Here is a 23368-nt window from a genome sequence, read left to right as displayed (position 1 = left end):
GACTCCTTAGCGACCACATTCCTTCCTCGAGAGCTTCATTCCTAGTGACACCACATGCTAGGTGACAACGGTACTGGGGACAAGGCTGCCTCTTGGGCTACCCTGACCTCCAGGGGACATCCCGGCAGCTCTCTGGCAGACACGGGGCCCCTGAGGGGCAGGCGGGGACTCACTGGGGTCACGATGTCTCGGACGGCTCTCCTGATGAGGAAGACGGCCGCCCTCAGCGTGCTCTTCAGGTCTTCCTTTGGGGTTGCCGCCGGTGCATCCATCAGCTGTTTATACAGGGCGAGCAGCGCGTCCTCCCGGTGCGACCATGTTTTGGAATAGGCCCCGGCCACCTGGGAGGGCGGGACCCGGCCCCTCAGAGTGGGCACTTGGCCACATCCCCTCCCCAGCAGCCCTGGCAGCCTGCACCCTGCACCCCTGGCCTTGGTTTGTTTTAAACCAAGACACAGCTTTTCTAATAACAGGACCTCCACCCACTAGGTATGTGTATTTGGAGAAATACTCCTCCTAATGTGGAAAATTTAAGTTTATGTTAAAACATGGAACGTATTAAAAGTTCCAGCACGAGAATCTTTTGAGGCTGGTGACACGCTCATGTTTTGTTTGCTCTGCTGTCCTCTTCCCTGGAGCTGGCGGTGCTCTCAGGCGGGAGCTGGTGTTGGACCCCAGCCCTGTCAACACCACAAATCAGGCCCAGGCTGAAATGGATACTTGTCATGAAATCTGAAATTCTAGCTTACGCTTGTGCGGCTTCACGTGAGGAGTAACTATCAAAAGACTTTTCCATTGAACAGTGAGGACAAAGGGCAGTTGCAGCATCGGGACCAGCAAGCCTGGGAGCCCTGTGGAGCCGCCCGCCCCTGCCCATTGTTTGCAGGCTGTTTATACGAGCTTCTGTTCTTACCAAGGCCTCTCCCAGCACGTCCACGGCGGAGCTGGCTTCGCGCAAGGCCTTCTCTGTTAGAGGCTCAGGCTCGCCCACGGTGCCCGCTCTGGGAGGCTCGCTGCTGTCTGTGTCCCTCGTCTTTGGCTCCGTGGCCACTGCCCCAGGCTGCTTGCGGGTCGCGGGAAGGGGCCGCTCATCGTAGGGCAGGGACTCGAGCTGCGGAGGACAGGGCGGCTGCCGGGCTCGGTGCAGGATCCTCCCCACATACTGACCCCCCTGTCTACACCCATGGGCTGACTGCTTGGGACTTACCTGGTCAGAATGATGGTATTTTGCTAAATATCAGTCTCGTCAAGTTAGAATAATTTATACCATAGGGTGTAATTGAAAAAAAATTAGATCAGGGGTTTTATTCCCTTCTAAACTTACTACAGACCTAATAAACAAGCAATGTAGACTCTGCCGCGATTACTATTTACAACTAGTGATTTCAGTTCAGCTCACAGTAGGTCACTACAGTAAAAGTCATTACAGTTTTTTTCTGGCAAGACCCTTGGCATTTTCTTAGTTTATTAGTTTATTTCTGAGAAACAACTCTCAAGCCTCATTTTAAACGCATCCAGTGCCCAGCAGCCTTGAAGTAACACAGGCAGCCAAAGCTCCAGATCCTTATCCACCTTTGTCTGCACCCTGCAGCAGACATTTCCTGGGCTCTGTTCTTGGTGACCCACGTAGAGCGATGGGAAGACAGACTCCCCGCCCTCGGTGGGCCTCGTTCTCAGGGGGGAGACAGATATACATTAAACAAGTACACACGTCACAGACTTCCAGGTAACTGAGGGCAGAAAGAGCGATTCCAGAGTCACTTTCTGAGGAAGGCGTCACGGTGACACTGGACAGACAAGGAGGACCATTTATTCATACTTAATACCTGCTGAGGTCTTAACTGGGTGTACAACACGTGAGATTTAGCTTCTCATCTTTTAAAATGTGCTCACACTTGTAAAACAAAACACATTGAGGTACTAAAAAAGGAGAAATTAGAGTACTTTTAGATTGAAGCGTGAAACATAACAATTAATTTACAGACAAGATATCACTGGAGGGAGAGGGAGGATGGCAATGCTCACAGACACGCCCTGGGAGAGCCAGCGGCACGAGGGCGTGGGGGCCGTGTGGCAGCTGTGGGCCTCTGGCTGCCGTCCTCCCCAGGGTCTACTGGCCACGTGGCCACGCCCGGCAGGGGCTCCAGGGAGGCCCCCACAGGCCAGTTGGCACCTTTGCCCCCTCTGGTCCTCGTCACTGCTCCTCAGGTGGCAGGTGACTGAGGCCGATCTAAGGAGGGTTAACCCGGGGACTCTGCTTAGAATGGGACGCACGCTCTCCCCCAGAGGGCACAGTGTACAGACCTGAAGCTGAGGCCACGTGACGAGCCCGGCCTTCCGAGAGGGCGTCTCAGAACCACAGGAAACAGACTCGCAAGACAGAAATCAAACCAACCCTGGAACCCACATGACCTCTTAAAATTCCCAGTTATAAACACCAATAACACCCAGTTTGAACCAGGTTTTCTGTCCCCTGCCACACAAGAGGTTCTAACAGGTATGGTAACTGGATACGACTTGTACCGAGGCTCTACTAAGGTCAGGCCAGGGTAGGAACCTGACGAATATTGTCTCATTTAATCCTGGAAACCACCCTTTAAGAAGACGTCTGTACATCTTTGCAAAGAGAAAAACAGAGGCTCAGAGGATGAAGTGTGTCTCAGCCATTGGCCGATGTTCCGGCCGCAGCTTTTTTGCCCCTCTTCTTGACACAGCGTGGGTAAGGCTGTCACTGTTTTGTACCCTGATACATCCCTTGCCCCGGGAAAGCTCCTGGCATGATGCGGGTCCCCACTACATACATGTGGAATAAACTGTCCACAGTGTGAACATGAGTTACCTACATGGGCCTTGGGAGGAGGACCTGCGGCGGGGGGTGACCGGTCCACCACGCCATGCTGAGGAGAAATGTCCAGGGGATGCGATGAAGGCTTCTCCTGAAGGAAAAGGTCTGCAAACTGGTTTTCTGTCCCCCTTTCTTCTGGCTGTGGCAGTGAGAGCGCGGGCTGCTGGTGGCGAGGGCTGTTGGAACGGACCAGGGGCTGGAGGGGCAAGTCCAGAGGCCTTCGTATCTGGGGAGAAACGGGCCATTCAATCCCCAGTGTCACTGCCCCACCAGACACACCCCTTGTTCCCCCAGGGGAGTGCTAGTTTGGGAAGGCAGAGGGGGAAACCCACACTGACGAGGTCCCATAGCCATGTCACTGCCCCCGACTGTCTCTGGATGGTTACTGTGTGGACCACTCAAGTGACACCTGTACCAAAACACCAGAGTGGCCATGAGCATCTGTGCACGGGGTGCTGTGGTGGGGAGGCCACAGGCAGGCAGGGAGCACCCGGCTGGACCCGAGAGGCCTGTGCTGGTCACTCTGTGTCTGCAAAGCATTCTACTACGTGTCACCTGAACGAGTGCAACGGACTCAGTGGTGGCCACGTGCTGGGCCAGGAGCAAGCGCTCCAGGCAGACAACTGCACCTGAGGCTCCCTGTTCTCACCCCTGTGGATGGGATGGGGAAACTGAGGCACAAAGAGGCCAAGGAATGAGTCTGAGACTACAGAGTTGGACGGAGGAACGGAGCCCGGGGTCTGGCAGCGAGTGCCAGAGGCGGCACTCCCTGCACTGCCCTCTGGGTGCCGGGCCTGCGTCCCAGCCTGGAACGTGGGCTCCGGACGTGAGACCCGCCCCCACCCAGCCCGAGCTGTCAGGGTGGTGCTCTCGCCCCACTCCTGGGGGCTGTGTGGGCAGGGCTGCCAACAGGAGATGCAGTCGCCCACCGGGAAGCCTTCCCACCCGACCTGCCCTGTCTCCGCCTCTGCAAATCCTGCAAGAGTGCGTCAAGGCCAGGCCTACGACACGGGCCCACTGTCGCCGCTGTCGCCTGAGCCTGACAAAGTCTTCCGTTTTGCGGAACGCGCAACCACCCTCGTGGACCCCGCGACGGCTCTCCCGGTCCCTGGTCCCAGCTGCGGGCCCCGCCACCCACCAGCTCGGCGTCCACCAGCCCGCACAGCTGCAGCCGCCCGTACACCTGGCTGCGGTAGCGCGCCATCTGCTGTTTCTTCTCCTTGGCCAGGTCGTAGTCCTCCTTCTCCACGGCACGGCGCTTCTCCACCTCGTACCTGCCCAGCCGCTCCCCGACCTGAAGCACACGGCGTTGGCTTTGGCTTCGCATGTGGACCGACTCACGCGAGGTGCGAAGACGGTTTTAAAGTAACGCTTTGAGGACAGTGTGGGCGACCAACTCCGTGTCGGGGGGAGAGGGGAAGGGCACGGGGGATGGAGGGAACGGGCCACCGCCACCTGCGAGCTCACGGGAGTTTAAACATCTTACATTTCCTGCGGCCGTGGCCCTGAGGAGGGCTCTGCAGGAGTGTGTGCTCTTGCTGTCCTTCATGTGCTGATGCCCCTGAACCCACGCTAACCCTGCAGCCTTCAGAGGCCTGCCGTTTGCTGAGCAGGAACCAGGGCAGTTAGACACGGAGCCGCCGCCTTCCCCACAGGCAGTACCTTCTGCAGGTCGGCGATGGCCTGCTTGAGCGTCTTGGCGTCGTCGTAGCGCTCCCTCTGGGCCGCCTCGCGCTTCCTTTCATCTAACCTGCGGATAATCTGTGCCACTTCCGGATCCTGGTACATGTCAAAGGCCAAGTCATCTAGTGGGGAAATATAGTCAGACTTCCTAAAGGAAAGGAAAGGGTACTTTAGAGCCAGTTTCAATCTATGTGACGCTGCAGGGGGAGAGTGGGCCCCGTGCTCAGTGCTGAAGACACACAGACAGTCTGGAAAGGTCCCACCCACACCCGTTCCAGAGCATTTCTTGCTGAGAAAGCAGAGGCTCAGAGAAGTCAGTAACGGGCTTCACGTCACACAGCAAGTGCAGGCAGGTCTTGCTGACCCCACAGCTTATGCTCTTGACCATGAATTATAAGCACACGGGGCATCTGAGCCTTCAGTGTGTTCATTCACTCGTTCGGCAGATATCCCGAGTGCAGACCGTGCAGGGCTCTGCTCTGGGCGCAGGGACAGGACAGAGCATGTGAATCATTTGTAGATGTGGGAAAACCAAAACCAAAGCCAGCCATGAGCAGGCCCCAGCCCTGCAGAGGCTGGCTTGGTGGCCCAGGCCGAGTCCAGGGTTGCATTTCATGCCACAGTAATGGTGACGAGCATTAAAGACGAAGAACTGCTACCACTGGGCTTGTACCTCAAAGTGTCTGATCGTATGACATCACCATCCAGTCCTGCAGGAGATCAGAGAAATCCTTCCCAGAATAAATGACCTAAACGTGATCTGAATAACCTGTTTTGGATTACGCATCGCCTCCCTCTTTCCTCCCAATTCTATAACCGGCCAGAAGCTTTCTTCTGGGCCTGACATTTAGAACCAGGACGCCGTTCTAACTACTCGACAGAAGCGTTAGGGGACACGGTCCAGAGCCTCCCAATCTGCTGCATCAGAGGCAGGAAGACGCCTGCTGTTAGCTTCGCCTTGGGTGTCCTTGCACACAGCAAGTATCATTAAAGAGACTATTTGTCATACAAGTTTGGTTGATTAACAATATACTCAAACAGGACAGGGGACCACATCACCTTTCAAAGGCAGCCAGGACCCCCTTTCCCCAGGCCTTGACTCAGGCGGCTGTGGGCACAGCAGCGGGCACACGGCCACGGTGGCTGTGAGCGTCTCCGTTCATCTCAGTGATGACTGAACAAGAGCATGTTTCTGTGCTTCCAAGATCTGTTGACTCTTTTTACCTAAATACACACCACACGCTCAAGTCCAACTCACTCTGCCTTGAAGTTCCAGAGGTGAAGCCAAGGCTTCATTACAGTATAAAAACCCTACGAAGGACGAAATGCTGCTGCAACGCCCAGGCATCAGCAGCGCCCACTTTCCACGATGCTCCAGCACTGCCTGTGGACTCAGCCTTGGGCGCTGCCCACAACCTTTCAAGACCTCCCTCTACCTTCAGGAAAACCCTGGCGGGGGCGGGGGGACGGGGGTGAGTCAGGACAAGAAACTGCAGTTTACCATCCCCCATGGCTAACTTGATAAAGAACTGATTTAAACAGAAACCACAATTCCCCAGAGGGCTCTTGGCGATACTATAAACCCGGTAAGTGAGCTTAGTCGTCCCTGTTCACCAAGGGCAGAGCTGGGGGCAGCACCTCCACGATGCTGAAGCAAGTACCTGCCGTCAGTGCTCCCCCCGTCTTCTCACCCCCACCTGGCAAGGTGAGGACTCCAGCAGGCGGGAAGGATCCGGGCTGAGGACTGAAGCGGAGCTTGTGTAGGCGGGATGATGGGTCACCCTGCGCCGTGACTTTTTATACACGAAACTGTAAGCACGGCCTCCACTCCAGTATGCCATACTCAGCACCACCCAGTGGCTCCGAGCAACGGCACAGAGAACTGCCACGTTTGATGCAAACGGAGAGCCAGCAGTTCTGGCCATGTGAGTGTGAGCGTGGAAATACACCACAGGTCATGTGCAAATGTCAACCGTGTACTAACATCTAAGCATCTTATCTCTTCGCTATTGGGATCTGCCGTCAGAGAAGGACCTGGGTATTGTTTTGAATCCCTTTCTCTTCAGGCCGGGCGCCTGTGGAAGGGGTCCCCCTACTTCCATAAACAGCAGACACATGACAAGGGTGCTGAAGGACTCTGTCCCAGAGGGGCACCTAGGGACAGAGGGTGTAAAGTGCCGTGCCCTCGGCCTTGCCCTCCACGCCTGACTTGCTGAAGAGTCAGCAAGATAGCGAAGTCTGTGTAACTGTCCACGTGAGGAGCGTGGAGAGGAACTTACAGAAACTGATGTGACATGCAGTTCTCACTCCCTGAAGGAATGAGGTTTTAAAGCAGACATAGATGAACTTTGGGGTACCTGGTAATCTGGGTCAATTAATACTTCGATTCTTACCTATGAATTTGCCTGTGCCACCAAAATACCAGAGGACGGCTGACAGAGCTTTTACCTGAATGCATTCGGGGAACTGGCTAGTAATACCAGGACATGCAGGAAACGAAGTCAGCTCTGCAGGGCAGTGAGAGAAGATGTGCTGAATAAAACGGTGACCTTAATCTGCAGTGTATTTAAGACAATCCCATCAGTGGCTTATTCGGCTCCAGACTGAATGTAGAGGCCCCCAGGTCCAGGATCCTTTCTTTGGAGCTGACTTGCACTTTCATGATTCCAAGGAAAGTTACAGAAATTTATTGCCTCAGGGGTGGGGGGCAGGGCTCTTACCCAGAACAAGTTCCTTCGAGAGCTGGGTCCTCTGTGCTGTGCCCTAGATAATGATCAATCAGCTTCTCTCTAGAGGTCTTTGGGGGAAAAAGTTATGCTTAGTATCTCAGAGAGAAAAGGAACAACATAAAACAGAGATGATTTGACATAAAGGTGTCAGTCAGGGAGCTTCAATGATCCTAGTGTCCTGGAGGGACAACTAAAATTCTCGAGTAAAGTTTAATACAACAGCTGCTGAAAGTGATCTGCTAGCTGTTCACCAGATAATTTTGTGAGGATTTTTAGGATGATACTTTTGTGACAAAAATAAACGATCCCCTCTTGTTAGAAATAAATGTCCCTCTTCAGGAATGAAACTTCCCAAACTTACAATATTGCTTTCATCACTGAAATCTGCAGGGTCTCCAATGATATTTATTGCCACCAAAGCAACCTAAGAAAGAGTTAATCAACAGAAATTAAGTATAAAATGTTTGACATGACTTAACCCCTTTATAACAAACTCTGAGCCACACTGTCATAAAACGGGATGAGGTACAGCAAAATGCTTTAGCTGTAAAATCTCAGGCTAATATAGAATTATTAATGACTTTTATAAATTATATAAGTTAATATTCTAATGCTGAACCAAGAGGGTATTTTAATGTTTAAAGGATGTTAAAACAATACAGCTAAAAAACCTCCAAAGTTTTAACCCAGCTTTATATCGAACCATCCACTCAAGGTTAAGGATGGGGTCACATCTACATGATCGTGGTAAATTAGACAATGAAATGAAAACCTACGTTAACATAGCTTGGTTTGTCCAAGGCACTGATTCTCACTTGACGGGGAGGAGCCGCCTTTGCGTACCCCCTTCCTTGAGAATCACGGTTGCTGAACTGAAAACTGAGGAATTACTGGTGAATACACAGATGGGGTGGAGGAGGGAAAAGGCTCAGAATTCTGCTGTCAAATACGGACCAGGCACCACGACTCTGTCTCAGAACTCTCCTTCAGCTCACTTGCTCAGCAGAAAGCTCTGACTTGCTGGAATGCTTGCACTCCTCTTGGAGGGGGCAGGGAGTGCTGTAAATATCTGTGCTAATTAACAAGACTGCTTTGGACACAGTTGATTTCCACTAATATTCTTTATGCCAAAAAAATAAAAAGAAGGGGAGGGAGGGAGCTAGAGAGATTCTGGACTGTATGCATCATTAAACCGCACTCTCAATTTCCACCAGGGGATTTATCTTGTAAACGTTTAGGGGGTTTATGTAGAACAGTGCTGTCCAACAAAAATAATGGGCTGGCCAAAAAGTTCGTTCGGATTTTTCCATGCGGTGTTACCTCGAAAACCCGAACAAACTTTTTGGCCAACCCAATATAATGCAAGCCACATATGTAATTTTAAGTTTTCTAGTCGACACAGTAAAAGAAACATTTAAAATTGATTTTTTGATTTTAACAATATATTTAAAGCTAATGTATCCAAAACATCCTCCTCTCCTTGTGTAACCGAGCCTGGGTCACACATGCAGCCCATGCACTTGGACCAGCCACGCTCCCAGCGTGCACAGCCGCACGTGGCCGTTGGCTCCGAATCGGAGCATGCAGCTCCAGGGAGCTTAGCACTCTCCCACAGACACCACCTTAAAGGAGGAGTCTCAGATGCCACAAAGCAGGGGGCGGGGTAGGGGTGTCACCAAGGGGAGGGCCCGTGTGTCTCACCTGATTATACACATTGTACTTGTTGATATGGTTTTGGTGAAAAATCAGCTTAAGAAACTGTCCTACTGCATCCACATACACCGATTTCAGTTCCCGGGCTTTGCAACCTGTCTTTTCATTGTCACAGAGAGAGACGTAGCTGAAAGAAAAAACACAACTCTGGAATCACGCTGATGTGGAAATACGCTGCCTTTGGTGCCCACTGAGCTCCGCAGGTTTCAAGGAAAGTTGTTAGGTTTGGAACGAAAAACCCTAGGGAAGAAAGTCCAGAAGTCAAGTTCTAAATAGTTCTCTTAAGATAAGCTCTGCCCCTGAAAAGTGGCCTGAATACGACCGACAGGAACACTGCCCAGTAAGCACGCTCAGCACCAGGCCGGTGTTCGGAAGGGTGTGCTCTCCACCCGCACACAAGTACGTAAGACAGCGCCAAGGGCAAGGGCGACTCCTTAGTTTTTAATTGCTTTGAGGTGGAATTAGGCTAAGAGTTCCCACCGTACATGTTAAATTGCATTCTTACCCAAGCCTTCGAAACCGCTCTGCTTGATACGGTGCGAAATACTCAGGCAGGCTCTCACTAACATAGAACTCGATTTTACTGGAAATCATATACTGATGAGCAAGCAACTGTAGTTTTCTTATTCGACATCTCTCCACCATTTGAAGAACAATTTCTTGTGGAAACTGGCAAAACCTGAAAGCAAACACATTTTTGTTTTATCTGCAGGATCTCCGTAGAGGGTCGAGGGATGTTCGCAGTCATGCTTACACGTACGTGTCAGGTCTGTGGGTTCTGACGCTGCCGGGTCCCCAGTGCTGTCCCCGCCCTCTGGCCTTCCAGTCGCAGCTCGAGCTTGGAGTGAAGGTTTGATGGGGTCTGCCAGCCCCTCAGCGTGAATCATACTTGGAGCAGTTAGTTAGTGGTTTGAAATGAAACCCAAAGTTTATCACGAGATAAAAACATCAATCTAAAGATGCTGTACTAGCGAGTCAAAGGACTTTCCACCAGAACCTGAACACTTCAGGAAAGCCCTTGCTTTACAGAATCCTGAGTGGAGTGAGCAACGATCAGTACTTCAAGAATGCCTCTCAACGCTCGCTCAGCGGCCTGGAGAAGCCTACAACTGTCCACGCTGGAGCTTCTAATTCTGCCCAGAAGGGACACAGAGCATTAGAACGTCACACTGCAGTATGTGATCACGACTGGGGGCGGGGGGCAGCACGATGCTTCGACAGCGGGCAGCGTGTGCGCCGAGCTGGCCAACACTGGGTGCGCACGTCAGTGGGCATCGAGGGCATCTAGAGCCGGGGAAGCACCGAGGATGTGACAGTGGGAAAGGCCCCTCCAGCACGCGTCACGATCCTCCTCGAGTGCAGTGGCGACCTGGCCACTGGCCGGCCTGGCCCCTCTCCCGCCTTTCCTCCCAGCAGCCCCAGCTGAACTGCACCAGAGCCAGCCTGCCCCTTCTCTTGACCCGATCACCCCATCAACACACACGCACACTCACTCACACTCTCACATTCACACACACACACTCTCATACACATACACTCACGCTCATACACACACAACACACAGTCACTCACACAGTAACACACACACTGACACACTAACACACTCATACACACTGAAACTCACACACACACTGACACACACACACATACACCCATTCACACCCTCACACAAATACACTCAATGCTCACACTCACACACACACAACACACACACTCACATACTCACACTCATATACACTCAGAGTCACACACTCACACAACACACACACACACACTCACACACACGCATACACTCCAGAAAAGCCTGAGGAGCCTCCCATGACCCTGCCTCCGTCTCCAGCTCCCACCCCGTTTCTCAGCTGCCCCCTTGGCCAAGGTTACAGGCCACCACTGACCTCCACGAGGCTGAGTGCAACGTACACCTCATGGTCCTGACTTCCTGGGCCCCTTCCTGCCTCGGGCCGCCTTCCCGTCCGGCCCTGACTGTGCCCTGGGCTGGGTTCCAGGTTCCCTTCTCTATCTAGACTCACTGTGAGGCATCCCACCTGCCCCATGGCTTTGAAAACCTCCTAACAGGGAGGAACCCCAAGTAAATACCATCCTGTGTCCGAACTTGCACATCTCGTTGGTGACTTGACATTGAGTGCAGGCATCCTCAAAGCACTAGATGTGACCCAGACAAACACACCCCTGACCCAGCTCCCCAAGCCGCCCCAAACAGCCTCCTCCCCCAGCTTTTCAGCATTAGCACCGCACCCATCATGTGGCCCGTGCCTGTCCTCACGCTCCTAGCAGAGGGGCCACCATCAGTGGACAGGACAGAAAGGAAGCGCACAGGAAGGATCATCAGGTGGGATGGATGGGACTCTGGAAACTTCTGCGTTTAACTGAGGGACGTGAAAGGGTGAATGGGGAGAGTGCTGCTGAGAAAGTGGGGCCAGTGACTACACGTATTCTGGGGGGGTGATCCCTGGGGTTTTCTAAATGCCAAGGTTGTAAGAGAGAGGCATGTGGGGCAGGAGGGCAGCCAGGAAACTGGGAACTTAGCAATTCGACCCTTGCATACCTTTCAGTCAAGCACTGCTTTAGACATTTAAAATATTTACTTTTTTTAAAAGCAGGGTATAGACATTACAATTGGCAGTGAGATCATTCTAGACATAAGGACACAGTAATCTCATGTGGGAAAAAATCCTTTATAAAAAAAACAAAACCTCCAAAACTGTTTAAGGAAAACTAACATGACTGACAAAAGTTTGAAGCTGTATATTTTAAAGCCCTTCAAAAAAAGGGCTATGGGACTTCCCTGGCGGTCCAGTGGTTAGGACTCAGCGCTTTCATTGCTGAGGGCCTGGGTTCGATCTCTGGTCAGGGAACTAGGATTTAGCCATTCAAAGGTAGCTTATTGAGAGTTTATAGATGAATCAAAAATACCCCTCAAACTGATGAAAAGAAGGGACAATACACTGTGCAAATCAGTGAAGAGAAACTCATCTAAAATGGAGCCAGAGGCCCTGCAGGGAGGGTCTCAGGCATGGACTTCCTTCATCCGGGCAGGGAGCAGCAGACTCGGCTGCCCCAGCAACAGAAGGGACACTTTCTCCTGGTCCAGTAACAGCCCAGCCAATGAGATGCTGTGACCACCCCAAACCCTCGCTTTCCTCCAATGGACTTAGGTTCAAAGCAGCCCCTCCCAAGTGCCCCTTTTCTCTGTAAAATAAGGTTTCTCCCTCTCCTTTGTCCTCAGACTCACCTATGCTTTCACCAGTCTGCATGTCCCGAACTGCAATTCCTCTGCCATTCTGGAATAAGCTCATTTTGCTGGCAAAAACAACTGGCTATTTTATTTTTAAGGTTGACATCGCATGGTGTGCAGAAGTGGGTTCTGGAGGAGACGGAGCCTGGACCCACGTGTGACAGCCGCCCGTGCCCCGTGCCCCGCTCCCCTCCCCTCCCCTCCCCTCCCCTCCCCTCCCCTCCGGGCAGCGAGAGCCCTCCTCCTTCCGGGCCAGGAAGCCTCCTCTTTCCGGGTCAGCTCCCTCCTTTCGGTTGAGTGCTCTGACTTTATTGGGATCTGCTTGTTTTCTTTTTGGGAAGGCTTTGTCCCTCAGGTGAGTACTCACTCATTTGTTCCCCCTATTGGAAGTGTGCTGGAATTCTGGTAAAATTCCACTGGAATCAGGCTGTTTAGGGATTTTTCTTTTGCTCTTGAGACAAGCTCTAAGAAATGGGATCCCAGTCACCTAAATGCTCTAAGGGCACCCTCCTTCGGGGACCCTGGCTGGTTTTATGTTTAAAAACTATGGTCCTTCCTCATGCACATTTTAAACTAAATAGACTGACTTAACCTCAAATACTTCAGAATACCAAGGGCCATTATGGGGAACTTTCAACCTCTCCAAACTTGTTTCTCTCAGAACCAAATTAGAAAGCAACGGCTCTAAAACTAAACAGACTGAATGGGATGCTTATTTTAATCGGTAACTTGGAGCTTCCAAACACATCCAGGACTCTAATAAAACTGCCTCTTTACAAAATACCATTCCTAGACTAACAGAGGAGAACAAACTGAAAGAAGACAAAACGGCTCTGAGGCCTCTCCCCCGCCCCCGCCCCTTGTGCCCCTGCGCCACCTTCCCTCCCCTTCTGACCATCCTCACCTCCTCTGGACCCTCCACCCACTCCTAACCCTCTCGCTGAACTCCCCTTTTTCTCCAAACCTCTCCCTGTTTCCCCCTCCCCTGAACTTATTAAGTCCTGCCCTTTTAAAGCTAAGCCTTCTAGGGGTCTAGATTCTAAATCCCAAGTTACTTATGTTGCCTGGACTAAAGCTGAACTTCTAGCTATAGTCAAAGATTTTCCCAAAGTAACTGAGGACCCCCATGGATTTGCTGAAGAACTTATCCACTTATAAACTTATCAACCTGGCTTCTCAGATTTATATCAATTAGTCCACATGCTTGCTGGTGAAGCTCAGGCCCAACATTGGATGAAACTTGCCTGATGGGAAAATCCTGAAAGGAATTTGGAAAAACAAACCCTGACTGTTAGCAGGAAATCCCAAGAACTTGCTAGAAATTTTCACTAAGAGTTTCAAAAGGTTTTCCTAAGCATGATGACTGGAACAAAATTCAGGCTTTGCATGCAAAACCTATAAAACCTGTTCACGGCCATTGTAGTTGTCTTCAAACTGTCTTTAGAGAAAACTCTGGTCTTCTTTTGGATGTTGAATCTGCTTGGGTTGCCTTTAACTCTGTGTTCATTAATGGGCTGAATGGGGATTCTCTTTCAGTTAAAAGGACCAGGATGGGGACTTCCCTGGTGGCGCAGTGGTTAAGAATCCACCTGCCAATGCAGGGGACATGGGTTCAAGCCCCGTTCCAGGAAGATCCCACATGCCGCGAAGCAACTAAGCCTGTGCACAACTACTGAGCCTGTGCTCTAAAGCCTGCGAGCCACAACTACTGAAGCCTGCGTGCCTAGAGCCCGTGCTCCACAACAAGAGAAGCCACCCCAATGAGAAGCCCACGCACCACAAGGAAGAGGAGCCCCTGCCCATCGCAACTAGAGAAAGCCTGTGCACAGCAGTGAAGCCCCAACACAGCCAAAAAAAAAAAAAAGGACCAGGATGGAATGGGAAACCCTGTCCACTCCAGGTTTGGTTAATTTGGTAAATCAGCGCGTTTGCACGCTAGACAATTCAACAAATGGAGGCCCCACCCTCCCCGCCAAACAAAACCTCTTGGTCTCTGCTATTCCTGCAAAAAGCCAGGACGCTGGAAAAAAAGATAATTAAAGCCTGAGCACTGCTGGTACCTTCAGCCCTCTAAGCAACCTTTCCAATGTCCTTCTAACCCCAGCGGCCAGGCTCTGAGGAACTACAGGGGGCTCTGCCAACCCTCCCTTTTAATCGGCTCGGAGAAACAACACTCTGGATGGGGATGAATCTCTGTGTCCTTACTGACACCACAGCTACGCTCTTGGTGCTCAACCCCACTGCTGTAAAGCAGCCCTGCCTCGGAGTGCTAAACAGTTCAAATAGTGGGGGTTTCTAACGAACCCCCAAAGATTCCCGTCTCAGAACCCGTTCCCTTTTGTTTAGGCCCTCCGAGAGACACACACTGTTTTCTCCTTAGGCTCCTTCATCCTTATTCAATCACTGGGCAGAGATTTCTTAGGAAAATACCATGCTGGAATTTCTTTCTCCTGAAAGGGGGAAATAGTTCTAGAATTTGACAGTAGCCATCAAAATAGCCAAGCAGGGAACTGAATGACCTTCGATATCTTTTACTTGCTCTGTCTCAGATGCATCAGAGGTGATTTCAAGGATACTCACTAGTCACTTGTCACCACTGGATCAGCTACCACTTTCCCTGGGGGCAAAATCTCCAACTGAAATACACAGACTTCAGTGCTCCTCCCATTAAGAGTCAAACATATCCCTCAAAACTTCTCCCCAGAATTAATCAGTACCTTATAATTAAATAAAGAGGTCCTTCAAGGCATCAAGCCCATAACAGAAGATTTCAAAGCCGCAGCCTCATTATCCCTTGTACTAGTCCCCGTAACACCCTGCTTTGCCCGTGAGAAAACCCAGCGGCTGAGGATGGAGGTTTGTCCGGAAACTGGAATAAGTGACACTGTTATCCCTGGCACCCTGTCTTCCCTCAGCCCATATGCGACTAGCATCCATTTCTACTAAAAGCAGAATCTCACTGTAATTGATCTATGCACTGCATTCTCTAGCATTCCTGTTGATAAAGCTACTCTGTATCTTCTTGCTTTCACTTGGGAAAGAACAGTAGACCTGGACAGAAATGCTTAAGGCTTTTACTGAAAGTCCTTCTTCTTCTTTTTTTTAAAATTTATTAAAAATAAATTCTTTTGGCCGTGCTGCGCAGCACGTGGGATCTCAGTTCCCTGACCAGGAATTGAACCGCGCCCCTACAGTGGAAGCATGGAGGAGTCTTAACCTCTGGACCGCCAGGGAAGTCCCTGAAAGTCCTTCTTACTTTTCAAACCTTAAAGGCTGACCTGGACAATACCGTTTTCTGCAGGCTCTACTTTATTACAATATATGGATGGTTTGCTTCTCTACTCTCCTCTAAAACTTCACAGGAGGACAGCATTCACCTGTTCAAACCTTTTAGCCTTAAAGGGACATAAAGTCTCCAAGGAAAAACTGCAGTTTGCTCAAACTCAGGTTCAATATTTAGGGCACCTGATCTTAGAATGAGGCTACCTTTAGATACAGGTAGGCTTCATGGTACCCTCAACTTCCCCAAATCTAAAACTCAGCCCAATTACGAGGTGTTTTGGGCTAGCTGACTACTGTCAAAACTAGATTCCAAATTTCTCTCTTATGGCCCAGCCCCTGCATGTTTTATAAAAAACAACAAACCGGACCCTATTATTTGGGGCGATCAGGATGACATAACCTCTGGAGCCTTACAGAAAAGCTTAATAAGGGCCCCTACCCTTAGACATCCTAATTGTCAGCTTCCTTTCTTTCCCTTTGTACGTGAGAAGGAGGGGAACGCCTTTGGAGTATCATCCCAAACACAGGGACCATCATCGACCCATCGGCTAGTATAGTCGACAGCTGGGCCCTGTGCCATGGGGACAGCCCCCTGCTCTCAGAGCCACTCCTGCCACTGCCCTTTTGGTTAAGGCCACCAAAAAAATAATCATGGGATTCCCTCTAACCGTCTTTGTACCCCATGCAGTAGAAGCTCTCCTGAATTTGCATCACACTCCTGTGAGACCCTCTTGCTAACTGCTCCTCACAGAACTCTTTCTTGGTGTAATAACCTCAACCCTACTGTTCCTCTCCCCGCTGCTCTGACAAAACTCTTCCAGACTGCTTAACACTGACAGATCACCTTTTGACTCCCTGCAATAGTTCACAGGAAATTCCTCTAACCAATGTAGATTTTTCATGATTTACTAATAGTTCCTATCTAAAAGATGCAAAAGGTAAACACCGTGTGGGGTTGCTGTCGCAACTCCTCTTGAAGTCATCAAGGCAGTATACCTTTGGCTACTTCAGCCCAAAAGGTGGAATTACATGCTCTCACTAGGGCTTGTACTTTAGCCAAGGGCAAGACCACCAACATTTATACCCACAGCCAGTACGCCTTTGGGGTAGCCCATGACTTTGGGACGTTATCAAAACAGCAAGGTTTACTTACCTCTGACGGGAATAAAATTTAAAATGGCTCTCATGTCTAAAATTTATTAGATGCCATACTTTTGCCAGCTGCTCTGTCTACTAGCAAGGTCTCTGGGCATTCCAGACTCGAGTCCCTGTAAGCTAAAGGAAACCACCTTGCTGACATTTCTGCCGAAAAATGCTGCTCTCAAAGGAACCAATGGCTAACCCTCTGTCACGCTCCAAAGGGATATCCCCACATCCCCCAGATGATAATTTGGAAACACTGACTAGAAATGCCCAACAACTGGCCCTAGAAAAGGAAAAACAATGTTGGAAATTGAATAACTGTTGGCTTGATAAAAAGACAGAACTCTTGGTTTGGGCCAAACAACAATCTGGTCCTACCAGAAATTCTAAAGTTCCCACTACTGACCACTGCACATGCCTTAAGCCACTGGTCTACTGGCAAAATGACAGAGTTCATGAACCAATATTGGTGAAGAAACACGAAGAAAGCTGTGAGAAGCGCCCACCGTGCTTGTCCCATCTGTCCAAAACACAACCCAGGAAAACCTGTCTGCACTGCAGTCAATTGCTAATGGGCCACTCAAGACCTGGCAGAGGGATTTTATTCAGCTGCTCCCATCTCAGGGATATAAATATGTCTTAGTCATGAGTTGCATGTTTTCTCACTGGACTGAAGCTTTCCCTTGTAGACAGGCTACTGCCTCTTCTGTGGCTAAGATCCTGTTAGAAAAGATCATCTCTACCTGAGGAACGCCCCCTGCCCCTGAACTTCAGCGGCTGAACACTTCGACAGGTCTGTGGCTGGTTTTACACTTTCACTGTCTTACCATCCTCAATCCTCAGGGCTAGTCTAACGCATTAATGACATCATTAAGACCCAACTGGCAAAATTTGTAGAGACCCTCCAAATACCTTGGCCAAAAGCATCACTGTTGGCCCTTCTAAATCTCACATCCACCCGTCTGGGAACTCACGAACGCTCACCCTCTGAGACAGTCACAGGAAGCCCAATGCACCTGGTTCCCGCCTCCTTTGATCCACAGCTGCTAAACGGAGATATACTTCAATATTGTAAGGGCCTTACTGTTTCCATTGAAAGTAATCACACTTTAGTAATGTTTTCATAGCATGCTCCCAGGAGATGAAGACCTTAAGCATCACACCATGCAACGCGGAGATTTCACCTACTGGAAGGGACACCGCAAGGAGGATTCCCTTCGACCTCACTGGAAAGGCCCCTATCAGGTACTGCTAACCAACCCTTGTGCCGCTAAGCTCCAAGGAATGGACTCCTGGATTCATGTCACCTCTAAAGAGAACACCAAGCCCTGAGTGGACCTGCACACCAACTGGCAACTTGAAAGTAAAGACTTCCAGGAATTGAAGCAGACAGCATCTGATGAGACAGCTTTCCCAAGATGGACCAGGCCCATATACCCTTTTCTCACTATTGCTTCTTACCTTATTTTCTCCCTTTCTACCTTGGACAGACATTGCTTTTATGCACATTTCCTGATCTACTGCAAGAGAGGGAAACCTCTCTGATTGTTGGATTTGTCACCAGAAACCTTGATCTGTCCATGACAGCAGTGACCCCTACTCACACTATAAGTAACTTCTCTGGAATCCCAAATGCCACTCTGTACCTCAACTGTTCCGCAGGTATAAGATGAGACTACTAAATCCGCATGCCCTCGTTCCCTGGCTTAATTTAAGCTCTCCTGAATATACATGCAGAAGACACGGGAGCAGTCAGTTTGAGTCAGACCGTTTGTAAGCTGGCTGTCATGCCCACATATTTAGGAAGACTTTTAGTATGTGATAACATCATACGTGAGTCTTGGTTGAAGGACGCCAAGTCCTTGATACCGACAAATGAGTCCATAAATGCTACTACTGATGAGGGGGTCCTACGTGTTCCTCCCGGTTACTCTTCTATATGTGGAAGCCTTGGTAATGGCCCCCAGCTTGGGCAGCTCATCATCTTGACAGCTGGAGGGTAAAAGAACAGTGTGCTTTTGCTGTATTCACTGTTCTACTTTCTCTTCATAACAGATCAGAAACCTCCCATTGGTCTATTGTGTTAAACCTCCTTAGCTGCCTTACATGGGAACTTCCAGCAGGCGTATATGACCCCAGGTTTGCCTCTGTAGGGAGAGCTGCCTTTCTCCCCCCATCAGAGTAGGTGCCAATGAACACACGATTAGAAATCTCTTCCTAACATTAGAAGAGCTGGCCAATTCCACAGCCGAAGGAGTAGCAGCCCAACATCGTTCACTTAACTTATTAGCTAAAGTAGTTTTAGATAAGTGAATAGCCCCCAATTACCTATTTGCTGAGCAAGAAGGTGTTGGAACAATAGCAAATACCATCTATTGCACATGGATAAATGTCTCGGGAGAAGTAGAAATCCAATTACACAAAACCAGGGAGCAAGTGCACTGGTTGCAAAAGATTTTCACCTGATATTCCACGGTCCTTGGATTTGTTCAGCTGGCTACCTTCAGGCCTAGGGTCATGGGTCAGAACTATCATAAAATTTGGAACTGTCATGTTACTTTAAACTTTGTTTTGCATAATTATTTTTAACCTTTGTACCTGTTACATGTTAAACCTTTGTAGAAATGATGTACGCAATAGAGTGATGTTGGCTCAATGCTTTGAGATCTCCAACGTGCACAACCTTGACAAGATGTACACTTTAGATGGGAATGCTTGAGAGTCTTCCCTTCTAACCTTTCCTGTTACTCAAACATGGCCTTAAACGGTTTCCTACTGCTATGTAATTTCCCTCCGACTTTGGATGTGACAAATAGGAAAGGTCCTTCCTGACAGTGAAGGACAAAACCCACTAAATGCGGACAACCTGACTCTTGATCAGTGATACTTTTGGAGAAAGTTCTTGTTCAAAAGGGGGAAATACGACAATTAATAAAAGGAAACCTCAATTAAAATGGAGAGGGGGAGCCCTGAAGGGGGAGCACTCAGGCACGTATCTTCCTTCATTCCTGGGCAAGAAGAAGCTGACATTACTGCCCCAGCAGGAGAAGGAAGATTTTCTACTTGTTCAGCAACAGCCCAGCCAATGAGACACTGTCACCACCCTGAACCCTTGCTTTCCTTCAATGGACTTTCACTCAAAGCAGCCCCTCCCAACTTCCTCCTTTTCTCTATAAAGCAAGGTAAAATAAGGTTTCTCTTTCTCCTTTGTTCCCCAGACTTGCCTATGGTTTCACCATAGCTTGCATGTCCCGAATTGCAATTCCTCTGCCATTCTGGAATAAACTCATTTTGTAGGTAAAAGAACTGGCTATTTTATTTTTAAAGTTGATTATTACCTAAAAAGGTATGTATCTCTTCAAGATAAACTGACAGCTCTTTCTTTTTTTGGCCATGCTGTGCGTTTTGCAAGATCTTAGTTCCCCGACCAGAGATCGAACTCGGGCCCGGAGCAGTGAGATCACTGAGTGCTAACCACTAGACCACCATGGAATTCCCTAGATTTCTTTCCAACTGAATATTATTTGACAATAAAAAATTCATGCCCAGAGGCTCTGATCATTGGTGTAAACTTTGTGTTCTCTTGGAGAAGTGTGTCTCATGCCCTGAAGATTTCAGGCTCTATGAATTCCTAGATCACAGAAGGCACTGGAAAAACTTCCCTTGCACCCTTGTAAAGACCCCCAGGACCACCTCCCACTGGAGCTATATCTATCAGTGCCTGAGCAATCTCTCTTTGACCTGGGCTAACAGAGCACCCTGTCCTCTCTTTGGGAGACTTGGTTTGAGGTTACTTTCCTTTGCCTTCCTATGATGTGCTTGACCTCAGAGAACACTGTTGAAGTCAGGAAACCCCTGAGCCAAACCCAGCATGAGTCTGAATGGAGATCAAGGCACATATACCCTTTCCTTTGAAGCAGTCTGAAAGTTTACTACTAAAACAAGTATAGGTCATGCCTTAGAAGAAATACCATGTCAAGATGTGAAAGAACCATATCAGTATTACTTTTATAAATGTTACAAAAAAGCGGCCCTGTCTGTATATTTAAGTACCTTTAATTCATGCATAAATGCTGAATAAGTGCATTTAGTAGGAAGGACCTCTGCTGAAGGGAACTGCAGGTGTGTGTGGGGGGGGAATGCAAGTGTATTTGCATAAAACCGTGGCCGCAGCTCACTCCGGGCCCCTGGGCTTGGGGAGAAGCAGGACTGGACTGATTCGTGAGTCTGGGGGGAGCGTGGATGTGACTGAGGCTGCCTGGTGGAGGTGTTCCTCCAGCCCCCTTGGGCCTGCTGAGGCTGCCCGGGCTGGCCCAGTCCTGGGATGCTACTTGCGCCCAGATAAAGCCCTTGTTCAATATCAGCTTCATCAGCATTAAAGAGGCTATTTGTCCCCATCTGCTCTACTCTTTTGTTTCATTTCTCAGTTCACTGAGAGTGGAGTCTTGTTTGTCGGGTTCCCTCAGAAACGCCAAAAGGAAAATATATTTAAATTTTAAATGGGATTTACATTCAACTTTTTAGCAATATATCATCTGAATAAATGTAAGTCGCAGTATATGACTGAACGTAAATGTCATACAGATTTACATGTTCATGAATAGGAGCAAATAGCAAGCCTTCTACTCACTCTCGGAAAACAAGTCATGAGGAGTGAGATTCCCCGAGGAGGTGAGGGGACCAGGAGGTGAGTGGCCTCAGGCGGCCGACACTAAGTCCGGGAAGCCAGATCAGGCCCTGGGGCAGCTCAACTAACTCTGCCCCACCTTTGGGGAAGAATGAAGGCTTCTCAGGAAAAGACTTAAATGTTTCAGAAAAATACTCACTGGTATTACATCACTTAAGTAATGAAGACTTTTAAAGGTGTACAAATATTCCAGATGAGTCTGAAAGAGACTTGGCTAAAGTCCTGTGTTACATGAAAGCAGTGAGATGTAAAATCTTTACCACCAAGCACAGAGAATGCGGGACTGGCCCTCAATCAGGGAACTGCGGGAGGGGCAGTTCTCCTTCCTCTCTTCCATATTTGCATGCTTCTTAAGTGAATGTGGGTTAACGTTATAGGGAAAAAGGTTCAACAAATTTTCTTTAAAAACAGAAGGAAAAAAGTCCAGCGCGTAACTAGATGGGTGAGTCTGCAGCACAACCCGACCCTCGTGTGGTTCTGCCGTCTGAGTCGTAGTAAGACTAGCAGTTGAGACGGAGAGAGCCCATGCGCCCTTGAGGACCCACCGCCCTTGGCCCCCCCGCCCCGACCCACCTTGGTGACCTCCACCCGCTGACAGTCGGTGCATGGATCATTAGTTCCCGGGCACTGAAGCCGTCTTCGTGTCCAGATGAGCTGACAACTACGAATCCGATCTTGTGGGGCATTCTGCACGCTGGGGCTGTGTATGAGAGCAGGAAAGACTGCTTTAAGGGACTTAGTAGTACATCGTAACATTGAAAGTGTTATTTCCTGCCTTGTTAATACACGAAGTAATTCCCAACCTAGTCAGGACTGTCCCATCACTTTGAAAGAGTCTAGTTCTTATTACACAATTTTTAAGATGCCTCTTGACTTTTCCCAAATATATGCCAAAAAGTTTGACCAGCGTTGTGGGTTGAACTGTGTCCCCCCAAAGCTATGCTGAGTCCTAACTCCTGGTGCCAGTGACGTGACCCTGTTTGGAAACAGTGGGGACGTAAGCAAGTTAAGATGAGGTCATATTGGAATAGGATGGGCCCTGCTCCAACATGACTTGTGTCCTTATCAGAAAAGAGACAGGGACACACACACAGACAGGGAGAAGCCAAGTGACAACGGCAGAGCAGCTGGAGCACTGCATCTACAAGCCAAGGAACGCCGAGTACTGTCTGGAGGCAGCAGAAGCTGGAAGGGGCCAGGAAGGAGCCTTCAGAGGAAGCGTGGCCCTGCACAAGTGCACCTTGATTTTGGACTTCTGGCCTCCGGGATAAATTTTTGTGGTTTTTAAGTCATCCAGTTCGTGTTACTTTGTTATGGTAAAAACAAGGTCTTTTGCTAAAATATGAATATAAAGATTTTCAAATTATTAAGGAACTAATAAACCAGTGTGCTAATGAGTTATACAAAAATAAGGGGAAAGGGGGCTAATGAGTTATACAAAAATAAGGGGAAAGTTATACAAAAATAAGGGGAAATGAAAATGCTGATCAGCAGGGAGAGCAGAACCACGCGGAACCTCAAGCACACAGGTGTTCTCCCCGGGCCTGGCAGAGGGGCTGCCTCTGGGCAGATGCGCAAACACCAGCTGCAGGATCTCCTCATCTCGGTGTTTCAGCAAAGCCGGCCTGGCCCAGAGTCGCCCAGCACCGTTCTGAGGGCGGCTGTATCAGCAAAGCTGGCCTGGCCCAGAGTCGCCCAGCACCGTTCTGAGGGCGGCTGTTTCAGCACAGCCGGCCTGGCCCAGAGTCGCCCAGCACCGTTCTGAGGGCGGCTGTTTCAGCACAGCTGGCCTGGCCCATAGTCGCCCAGCACCGTTCTGAGGGCGGCTGTATCAGCAAAGCTGGCCTGGCCCAGAGTCGCCCAGCACCGTTCTGAGGGCGGCTGTTTCAGCACAGCTGGCCTGGCCCAGAGTCGCCCAGCACCGTTCTGAGGGCGGCTGTTTCAGCACAGCTGGCCTGGCCCAGAGTCGCCCAGCACCGTTCTGAGGGCGGCTGTTTCAGCACAGCCGGCCTGGCCCAGAGTCGCCCAGC

General features: G+C 49.8%; 1 protein-coding gene across 7 annotated transcripts in view; it reads right to left on the bottom strand.

Annotated features, from left to right (window-relative positions):
• CEP104 (centrosomal protein 104) overlaps nucleotides 1-23368 on the bottom strand; it is a 58962-nt gene that overhangs the window by 32883 nt on the left and 2711 nt on the right. For 3 of the 7 annotated variants that reach the window (XM_060141629.1, XM_060141625.1, XM_060141628.1), the window contains exons 2-11: nucleotides 21912-22038; nucleotides 9476-9649; nucleotides 8959-9097; nucleotides 7619-7681; nucleotides 7249-7325; nucleotides 4508-4676; nucleotides 3984-4139; nucleotides 2844-3071; nucleotides 914-1111; nucleotides 174-341 (exon numbers count right to left, since the gene is read on the bottom strand). In XM_060141629.1, the coding sequence (XP_059997612.1) occupies nucleotides 174-341; nucleotides 914-1111; nucleotides 2844-3071; nucleotides 3984-4139; nucleotides 4508-4676; nucleotides 7249-7325; nucleotides 7619-7681; nucleotides 8959-9097; nucleotides 9476-9649; nucleotides 21912-22024 (1485 nt within the window). In that variant the 5' untranslated portion in view covers nucleotides 22025-22038. Of the gene's footprint in view, nucleotides 1-173; nucleotides 342-913; nucleotides 1112-2843; nucleotides 3072-3983; nucleotides 4140-4507; nucleotides 4677-7248; nucleotides 7326-7618; nucleotides 7682-8958; nucleotides 9098-9475; nucleotides 9650-21911; nucleotides 22039-23368 lie in introns of those variants that run through there. The other 4 variants (XM_060141627.1, XM_060141626.1, XM_060141630.1 and 1 more) reach the window with 4 other exon arrangements.

The sequence above is a fragment of the Lagenorhynchus albirostris genome, chromosome 2, assembly GCF_949774975.1.
Source record: "Lagenorhynchus albirostris chromosome 2, mLagAlb1.1, whole genome shotgun sequence".
Taxonomy (NCBI): Eukaryota; Metazoa; Chordata; class Mammalia; order Artiodactyla; family Delphinidae; genus Lagenorhynchus; species Lagenorhynchus albirostris.
The sequence above is the reverse complement of the archived record's forward strand: the minus strand, read 5'-3'. Positions and strand labels throughout refer to the sequence as shown.